The 10,583-nt window shown below is 44.1% G+C and overlaps 1 protein-coding gene across 2 annotated transcripts in view; it reads left to right on the top strand.

Annotated features, from left to right (window-relative positions):
- The window catches only part of dpr13 (defective proboscis extension response 13), a 32,975-nt gene that overhangs the window by 20,554 nt on the left and 1,838 nt on the right, over positions 1 to 10,583 (top strand). Inside the window, exons 3-6 of one of the 2 annotated variants that reach the window (XM_015184124.2) lie at positions 7,992 to 8,093; positions 8,502 to 8,610; positions 9,501 to 9,674; positions 9,743 to 9,856. In XM_015184124.2, the coding sequence (XP_015039610.2) occupies positions 7,992 to 8,093; positions 8,502 to 8,610; positions 9,501 to 9,674; positions 9,743 to 9,856 (499 nt within the window). Of the gene's footprint in view, positions 1 to 7,991; positions 8,094 to 8,501; positions 8,611 to 9,497; positions 9,675 to 9,742; positions 9,857 to 10,583 lie in introns of both variants that reach the window. The other variant, XM_002138382.3, reaches the window with a different exon arrangement.

Raw genomic sequence — 10,583 nt, 5'->3', positions numbered from 1 at the left:
TTTGCCACTCTAAAAACCTCACTGTTCTCCTTGCCTTTGTAGGGCGGTAGAACTTGAAATCAAAATGTCTGCCTTTGCCGTTTTGTTTTCTTCATGAATTGTTAGAGAAAATGAAGGGATGGGGGTATATCAGGCCCAATTTTTTCCTCAAACACTGCACTCTAAACTTTCCCCCGAGCCTCTTCCCCTCCTGGCGGTGTCGTAAATTTCTGTGAGGCGACAATAAAATTCAGGAAACATTAAATAAATGAATTGCTTCCCCGAGCGCGCCTTTGTTTCGGCATTTTGCTGCAACTTTCATTTCAGTTGCGCCATCATTTTACAGTGGTTGCCTTTTATGAGGGGAGAACAAACACAGAGGTAAATTTCCTGTCAAATATTTAGCCCGAAGGATAGTATTCTGGATGGTTATTTATGAATAATTATTTGTTCAACTGGAAGACAAATATCTGCTTGAGAATATATGGAAATTCACTGGCAAATTTAAAACGCATAAATCAAACGTCGAAAACTCCCACCTCTACACAAACACATATAAGAGAGAAAGAGAGCTTGCGTTTTAAATTAAGAATTACGACACTCTTATGTGGCAGTGGGCGGACATTAAAATATGTCATTTGGGTATTATCCCAGAGCATCAGCTTAAACGGCATTTAAAATAAACTAAGCAAATACGTGGGTCCTTCGTCCTGTCAGCCAACACCCAGAGGGAAGGACCCCTCTTACTCCAGTTGCACTTGGCTCTTCTCATATAAATTGAACTAAATCAGCAGCACACTGCTGCCACACACTCAGACCAGAGATGCATACATATATGTGCTACAGTGAGAGCTCCCTTCAAGAGTTTTCTCGTCAGGCCATCTGGTGTATTGGTGAATGTACGTCTTCACAGTTGTATATGTAATAATTAAATAATTAACAATTTAAATCAGCTGTGAAAATATGTAGTTAAAATGTCTGAATGCTGGAGGAGTATAATTTCATTCCCTTTCGGGTTAAAGAAAGCCCAACATTTAGGTAATTCTAAAGAGACATGGACAAAGCTGCCTTTTTGGCTCAGAGCCCACTGTACCGCATACTTTTCTCCATATATGCTCGACTACGAACTGCACTCGCACTGTGCTTCTGGGCCTTAAACCTCACTCTTGTGACTCCTGCCTCCCAGTTGCCTTCCGCTTCCTTTGCTGACTCTGATTCCCATGATTGCCCTGTTGCTCTGCTCCCTGTGCTCTTCCATGCTGCTTCCGTGCATCCGTGTGTCTGTACGACTTGAGCACTTAATTACTTTTTAGATAAATTGTCGTTTTTAATGTCTAGACTCGCCTCTCGCTTGCTCGCTTTGGGACATTTTCATAGAGAAAAGTAGCAGTAATTAAATGTGCTCACAGCACGCCGTGGCGTCTCCTAGGCGTTCGACAAAGGAAAATTCCAAAAGCTTAAATGCCGAAAAACTTGCAAAATGTCCATCTCTCTCCCTCTCTTTTTCCCACTCTGCAAGAGAGTGTCTGCACAGATAGAACGTAATTTATTTATAATTTTCTAGAAAATGTTCTCCAATGCAGATTAGAAAATAGAATTATAAAAGGAAAGAACGAGAGAGTGGGAGGCCAAGGTAAGCTTTGGCAAACGTTTCCTCTTGGTATATTTTTCCTACATTTTCCAGATAATAATACCGAAATTGGTATTTTATGAAAATTAACGCTTCGGGGTAGCTCTTCTGGCTCCTCCCTGAGCCATCGGCTCTCAGATCAGTCGTTTAGATAAAAAAGGTTACGCAAATATTTAAGCAGCAGAAGGTCGGTACGGTACGGTACGGTACGGAGACAAACACATCTATATATGCATATATAATTTGCAAAGTTTAAGATCAGATAAAGGGGGAAATGTGAATCGCCCTAGTGAGTAACCATAGCCAAAACCAAAACCGAACAGAAGCCATTTAGTTGGTCCTTCGAGTGTGGCATACAAAAAAAAACAAACAAATAATTTAGCCACAATTTTGATGAAGGTTGGCAGGGGATACGGGCTACGGGATATAGGATACAGTAGCCGCTCCGCTTAATCAAAACAAAACAAACCCATATTTTCTGCACAATCATAATTTTTGCATAGTTTCAGCTGGAAATTCCAGCTTAAGTGTTCCCTTCCCATGCGATTTGTGGCACATGAATCACATGCCTTTCCAGATTTTTGTGCGAACAAAGTAATACTCGCACACACACTGGTATTCTTATGCCATTTCTCCGGCTTATTTGAACTCTCTCTCTTCTCAGCTGAGTATTTCATTCCCTATTTTTAGGGCCTGGCCTCCATGTTGCTGTCTGAGCGGGCTAAAGCTCCTGCTTGAACTCGAGTTCCAGTTGCCAGCCGCAACAAGAAGGCAAACAAAGCAAGGACCTCAACAAATACAGTCGTCGAGTCTTCCTACGCCACAGCACTCATGCATCCGCACAACAGTATTGTAGCTGTAGAGCTCTTTGTAGTCGCAGTCCCTGCTTGAAGTACCAGCAACATAAAAAATTATAAAATATTTTACTGCCAGGCTCGGTTATGGCTGCAATGACCTTCAAGCTCTAATGTGTCTGTATCTTTGTATCTGAATCTGGGACTGTTGCTATTTGTACAGCTGCTTCGTGCCCACTAGAACCAACAGAAAATAAAATGTATGTTCTATATACAAAATATGGCCATAAAATGGGAGATCTCTTCATTACACCCACCAAGTTCTTGGGGGCTTAAGTCTCTTGGAGTTGCTGGTACAGTCTGCGGGCTGGCTTTGATTTTTAATTTGCCTTAAAAATTTATTATTTGTAGTGCGAATTGAATTATATTCCTAAAGCAACTGCTTCTTTTTTCTTGTTAATGAATCGGTCAAAATTATGTTAGCTTTTCAAACTTCTTGAACTCACCAAGAGTAACAGCTCAAGACTCAAATCTAATAACCAAATTGTATTTGCTCACGGGACGATGATTTTTCAATGGCAAATATTAGTCGATTTTGGGCATATTTTAAATGGGAGCTTCAAGTGCAGAGCAACCTCAGGCATATGTGTGTGTAGTATGCGCCAATTTGTCTATTTTGAGAAACCAATTTAATTATAAATGTCATTGAGGGTATGAGAATAGCTGTGTGTCCATGACACCCACACCCACAGTGACAGAGACACAAAAACAGACACAAGTTTAAGCTTATTATAAGCTTAGAGAAGCGTGGCAGGACGGGGCTGGGCAAAACTCACACTGTGTCAGCCACTTAGGGGGTGCTGCTCCAAGAAGTTAATGTTGCACGAAAATTGCCATAAACCTTTTTGAAGGAATACAAATCATTATCACTTTGTTGCCGGCAGACTTAACCGTAATTAAGGCAGTTGAAGGAGGGACGCGTCAGGACAGACACGCAAGCAGGACAATAGACAGTACAGGGCAGGAGAGGACAAGTCGGGGCACTGGACTTGTTTGCCAGCTAATAAGACATTCCAGTCGACAGCTTGATGAAGGCTCCATAGTCAAAGGCGGGACTGCCCACTCGGATAGTCCTCTGTTGATATTGCTCTAGCTGCTGTTGCTGTTGCTGCCTGTCACAATGTTTATTAAAACAAATGTCCCGAACAAAGGGGAATACGACTATTTGACCCAGATTTCTTTCTCCAGCGTCCGTGTCTTGAGCATACAGAATGGCTCCATCATTTCTATAAACTTTTGTGAGTGAAAGACAAAAGGGTTCTTCGGGGTCTGACCCCAAACCTAAAACAATTATACTGAACCGCAGGAGGACGGAGTGCCTGTATGGGTGCGTGAGTGTGTAGCATAGGGAAAAGTTCAATGCCGTGACAACCTCAAAGGACCTTAACCCAAGCCCCGTCGCTGCCATGCTCATGTACATATATTCTTAATTATTTTAATTGCTATGCAATCATCAATTGTTTGGCTAACGAATAATGCTTGAATTGGGCCCTGTGCTCTGCCATTAAATGGGGAAATGCCGCAGGCAAACAATCGCCTTTCACGCAGTTGACAGCCGCTGAAAAGTAAGCTATGGCAATTTTCATTTCCACTTATTTTCGATGCGGAGGAAGCGAATCGTATTAAACGAGAAAGCGTTGATTGTTTGCCTGCTGCTTTAATACCCTGTAGGCCGCTCCGTAGCATGTGAATGATAAGCTCAGAGTTGGGGGGAAAACAAGACATAATCCCCATAAGAGCATTGAAGTGCGCATTCTTAAATGGAGAAAATACTTTAAAAAGTGAGCAGTGAAGAGCACCAGGATATCTAAGATGGCTTTTCGGATGCAACTCCTTCATGAATAATATTCACGCGTTTGCTCTGCATCAGCTATGTAAAAGCAAAAGGTTTTATTTGCCCCTCCGGCTAAACTTTCCGCTCTAATAAATGTTAATTACTAGCAGATTAACTCAAGTTCCCACACAAGAGTGATAAACAGTCAAGTATCCAACCCTTCTGCCCAATTACTCGTCATTAATAAATACGATATCCATCGTATCCCCTACCTCGGCGAAATCACAAATTTTCGAAGCGCCAAGTGCAAATGTGTTTTTTTTGCATTGGATGTTCAATTATGCAGTAATTGCACTTAAAATGCATTTCCGCTGCTTTGAGCTCGACTTAAGTCTGATTTGCCCTCAATTATTGATGAATGACTGATTGGTTGCAAGTGAATGGGAATAGGGGAAAGTACTCATCGATTTGTACATTCCCTTTACCACATGCCCATCAGTCCCGCCACGGAATGAAGTCAATTTATTCGACAAGGAACAATACAGTTGTCAACTAAAATGCAAAAAGAAACCGTTTATTCATACCGAAGTGGCCGGCAAATAGCATGACAATAAATTGTGCGAATTTTTTTCTGGATAGCTACATATTTGCACTTCAACTGTAACCCAAAAGTTTTCCTAAAAAAAGCAAACATACACATGAAATGGTTTATAAAAAAGGGTCAGATATTAGTGAAGCTCTTGAGCAACGAATCGGTGATGCCCTTGCATTTGGCGAATGCTGAGAATTATATGTGGCAGATGGCCTAATCTGAGGGCTCCAATTTCCGTTTAGTAAAAATGTACAGATATACGGATATACTTATATATATTCGGCACCTTCATTGCCTTCAATTTAGTTGATTCCTTTGCTCGGGAACCTTCGAAATTGATTTCCTCTTGCAAACATTCCGTTCGAGTAAACACTCCCTACGGATCAGAGAAAGCAGCCTTCTTTTCTCTCTCTCTCTGTTGCTTTATACTATCCATTTTGTGTGTGTGCTTTTTATGTGGGGGACGAAGTTGCAACCAAAATGGCGGCTGCCGTTGCAGTTTCCAAATAGAATTTTATTAAAATCGCTTGTTAAAAAGTTGTGCACATTGAAAAAGTTACTTGTACTTTTTTACAACAGTTCTACATCCCCCCCCTGCTTTCCCAAACCGCAACGCACCACACGGCCCCACCTCCCTCTCACCCGGCGTAAAATTCTGTTGGCCATTGGGATTGTGTCAGAACAGAAATTGGTTGGACAGCGAAACATAAAGCACACAGAAATGTGCGTCAATAACATGCAACAACATGCATCAGAACAAAAGCCAATCAAAAGTTGTACCTATGCCACGGACCGAGTGAAACACAGGGGTGCCGAAGCTCTGGGGCTGTACAAAAATGTAAAGTGAGTTCAAACTTCTGGGGGAAATAGATTTAGCCACCAAGCCATGCAATTACCCGGCACCCGACAGACGGGTAGGTCCCGGTCCCTGCCTGTCAGTGCGGGCGGCTGTCACGAATCGAGATTCTCCGATAACTGCATTGGCAGGCCCTGGGGGCGAGCCACGTCTTGTCGAATATATGGCCTACCTAGGGGCTACTCCGCTGTGGAGCTGTGGCACTGTGGTACAAAGGGGACAAGTAGTTAGCATAAATTTGCCATAAATTTGCTAACAAGTGATTTGTGGTGTGTGTGCTGTTGCTTTCGGCCATAAATAAAGCGTCACTTTTTATTTTACATAAAGCTCGAAAAGGTAAAATGTAAACAATTATCTGCGTGCCGCAGATGCAGCGCCACAGAACCAGGAGTCGCCGCAGCCACCACAGCAGCCGCGGGACATGTGTGTGTGTGTGTGTGTGTGTGTGTGTGGCAGCTGAGATTTATGCGCCACACTCATACACTCTTACTCGTACACGTATGCAGCCGCACAAAAAGTTCTGCCAAAAGGGAAAGGAATTCGCAGGCTTTTGATTAATTGCCGCAACATTTTATTTCTGCTCTCCACATTTCCGGCTGGCGCTGATGGCTTCACTTGGCTCCCATCCACACATTCCACTCGAATCTTCCTTTTTTGTACCCCGTCTGCCTCGTTTCTTCTGCTGGCTAGCTGCATGGTTTATTTGCCGACACGTAGCACTTCCAGCACCAGTCCGAGTCCCAGACCCACTTCTCTGCGCAGTCCTTTTTGCCATCATAAATATCATAAAAATCCTAAAAAAACATAGATATAGATGTGTTTCTGCTTCTGGGAGTCGCCGTCGTCGTCGTCGTCGCCGTCTGGTGACTAGGAGCTTCGGGGCCAAAAAGGAATTTATGCGCAATTTATGCCTCTCACTCGGAATTTTTACTGTTACAGATTGTATTGAATAGATATATAGAAAAGTACAAGCATATATCTGAAGATTTCATAAGCATATGCGAGCAAAATCTTGATAATAAACGACTTCCAGCTCTTTTTGCCATTCAATTGCAAATTTCCCCCATCGCAGCCATTGCCCGCCAGTTTGAAATATGTTTCGAAACAAAAAAAACTGCGAGAATCTATAAACGTATATATGAGTATTTCCTAAACTGAAAGCTCTGTCTGGAAAGTATGATATTTTAAGCCGTCAGCTGCATGGGGAACTGGAACTGTTCCCCTGACTGCTTCTCTCCATTTTCCGCTGCGCCACATTGCGTATACGCCGCATTAAACATTTAAGCACGGCAAATGTAATTCCTTTTTATTGGCAAAGGCAAACGCACACGCAGCTGATTTAACAATTTCCTCGTTCAGCTTAATTTCGAGTTGGCTGCTGCTCCTTTACATTTGTTCTGCTCCCCGCTTTGTGGAAACTTCAGCTTCATCTTTGAGTTTGGGAGCTCGCGTGTGTCAATATTTGGGAGAAAGTTGCCTTTTACTTCGTTACTTTTTGTGGGCCAATAAATAAAGGTTCTTATCAATTGAAAATTGATTGATACATGCGCTTAGGTAGGACTCGACTCCGGGCCTCTCGCCTACAAAGCATCATCTTCTGCAGCAGCCAGTAACCCCATATGGACAGCTAATAGATGTGTTTTTTGGAGGTTCCCATCATGAACAGAAAAGTGGAAAAAAGTGGCGTAAAGTGGGAAAGAAGAAATGATTAATGGTCATTTAAGATTGGCTAAAGTCACATTCACAGACACACGTACACACCCAAACAGGGAAGGATGGAGCAAGACGGTAGTGGGAAGAGGGTTTGTTGGGGTTCTTCTCCAGCACACGCCCCTACATTTATTTGTTTGTTTGTTTGTCTATTTACAGATAGGTAGCCAATTCGAACTTTGAACCTAGGATCAATCAATCTGTTATTATATTGATTGTCGTCCTATCCTGGGCTGTTGTTGTATTTGCTGTTGTAGTAATTCCTACACGTAATTGCTTTTTGATTTTTCTTTGCTGCTGCCCTTCCATCCATTTTGTATCTGCGCCATTTGAAAATTGCATCATCATCAAGTTGTTGTCATCGCCATCGTCCTCGCCGCTTGATGGATTGGCAAACATTTGAGCGGGACACCCAAGAATAGATCCAACCCCAGGCCCGGGGCCAGGCCCAGCCCCAGCACCAGATCCGGGCATATGTTTAGCATTCAAGAAAAAACGTCCAACCCAGAGCAGCGTCCCTGGGAGTCCATTATGTTTGGCTAACGGCATCACCCCTTCTTCTAATCCCGTGCCGTTCTCCTTCCTTCCATTTCTAGGTATCGTGGATACGCAAAAAGGATTATCATCTGCTTACGGTCGGCTTAACAACGTATAGCAGCGACGAGCGCTTCAGTGCCACGCACTTGAAGCATTCCGAGGTGAGTTCCGCAGAGTAATTTGCATGGTTGATGGCCGTTGGAGGTGGAGCGTGGATTTGGGGCATGGAGACTGGAGACAGATGGAAACCTGATTGCATCGCCAGGGTTCGGAAACGGATCGTCGCCACCTGCATACCAAATCGGTCCCAGTCCCGGTGCCATTCTCTGTCCTGGTCTCAGTCCCCGTACCATTCTGGCTTTCACATTTTTCTGCATTGTAAACTTTGGCTATGGTTCTTGTCGGCCTCGAATCGGAGATACGTGACAAAAATTCTGGCAAGAATATTGCAGAATATTTATACAATAGTGGGCCGGACCCAACGGCAGCAAATTGACTTCCATTGGCCAAGCTTTTAATACTAACTTTTTTTTTGCCTGGTTTGTCCTGCTGTTTGTTCTCGCCCGCAGGATTGGACATTGCAAATCAAATTCGTGCAGCTACGTGATGCAGGCGTCTACGAGTGCCAGGTGTCCACTCATCCGCCCACATCGATATTCCTGCACCTGAGTGTCGTCGGTAAGTAGAGGCCTATATTTGGCTTCGGGTTTCGTCTGGGTTTTCCTCTTCTGGTTTTCTGTATTCGATAATTTCACGCCTTACTGAATTTCTTTTGCTGCTGCCGTTCTGCTGGTCAGAGCGGAATAACAAATTCTGGTGGAAAATCTCAGGCAGTTTTAGTTTTTCCCACATTTTCGCATCGTTTTCGATGCGCTCGACCTGAAATTAGAAATGTCCATATGTCAGGGGTCGGTGGAACAGGTGGACAGTAAGAAGGGATGGAGAGGGTTGAGAGACTTTCTAGAGACGGTCGGTGGAGGGACGCAGGAGGGGGAAATCCGGGCCAAATGGCAACGACTCAGCAAGTTCTCAACTCGTCGCGCTGTCCTTGGCTAACTGACGCACATTATTCTGAATTTAACAAACAATTTACTCTGAATGTGCTGCGCCTAATGGCCTTCTGCTGGGTCGAGGTCCTTTCCCAAAAAACAAAGCCGCTCCACTCACTTTGGCACACATGGATACTGATGTGACAGCCCTCATTTGGCTTGAACCAACTCTGGAGCCAACTGTGGACGGATGAAAGGCTAGAGTTGGAGCCCGCTCCAGGGGCTCTGAAAGATATTGATAGCAGTTTGGAGAGGCAAAGAATTGGACTCTGACTCGACTTGACCTTGGACTGTCAGAGGTAGACAAGAACTAAGAGTTCGCTTGGGCTTGGGCTGGGGAAAATTCTTGGAACAGGATCAGGCTGAGTTAATGGATGTTTAGGCCCGGAACAAGGCAGCCAAATGAGGGCCAAGTAAGCGTGGATGTAGCTTAGAAGCCTTCCCATGACTATGAGTGCACTGATTATCTTTCAAATGAATTTCAACGTCTGCTTTCTTGCCCTTCCATTCGGTTAGAAGCGCGCGCCGAGATCTCTGGGCCCCCGATACGTTACCTAACGCCGGGCTCCACGCTGCGGCTGCAGTGCCGTGTGGTGCAGAACACGGAGGCGTCCGAGTACATATTCTGGTATCACGATAACCGGATGATTAACTACGACATTGATCGGGGCATTAACGTGTCAACGGAGCCAGGTAAGCGGCATGCGCATTTGCCATTCTGTCCACGCATTATCCTGCAGCGCTGCATTTTCCCCTTGCAGACTTTCAATCATCCGAGCTCACCATACAGCGTACACGGCGCGAACACTCGGGCAACTTCACCTGCGTGGCCAGCAACACGCAGCCGGCCAGTGTCCTGGTGCATATCTTTAAAGGTGAGTGATGGTCCCTGACCCAGAGAAGGAACAGGAACAGGAAATGCAATTAGTACGTCGGCAACGTATGACGGTAGCGTCATATTTATTTGCATTTGGCTGTCTGCCTGAAGGAAATTTCAATTATCACTGCAAATGAAATTAAAACTTGAAATAAACCAAAGAACTGCCATCTGTGCTTGTATGTGTGTGTTGCGATGGGAGAGCTGCTTCCTGCAGCTCATTTGCAGTCCATATATCACGCGACTGAAAACAGAGAAAACAATAAAAGTAATTTATGAAAATTACACGGCCGCAAGCATGTGGATTAAAAATGCCCGCACACGACACGACGACGGCGACGGCAACACAGCGGCCATTTGGCAGGCAAACTGCCATTAAAGCCAGGCCATAAACATACCAAGACACACACTCCCACACACATGGATACATATGCAGCAACGCCAAACAAAGACCACCCACATAGTTAGGAGCCAGTCATAATTTATAAGTTTCTGGCGCGATGAAGCGACGTCGCTCATTAGCATTTTGTTAGTTAAGCCCGCGAGCGTGTGGGAGAGCACACATTTCTGTACATACGAGTACGAGTATGCACACATTCCCGCGTGTGTGGGTATAAGAGTGCTCTCCTTCATGATTTTAATTAAATTTTTATAAAAATTTCATTTTTATATTCTCACTTTTCTTTCATTTCCTTTCATTTCATTTGGTTTCTTTTCTGCTCTTC

Source organism: Drosophila pseudoobscura, chromosome 3 (assembly GCF_009870125.1).
Source record: "Drosophila pseudoobscura strain MV-25-SWS-2005 chromosome 3, UCI_Dpse_MV25, whole genome shotgun sequence".
NCBI lineage: Eukaryota > Metazoa > Arthropoda > Insecta > Diptera > Drosophilidae > Drosophila > Drosophila pseudoobscura.
The sequence above is the reverse complement of the archived record's forward strand: the minus strand, read 5'-3'. Positions and strand labels throughout refer to the sequence as shown.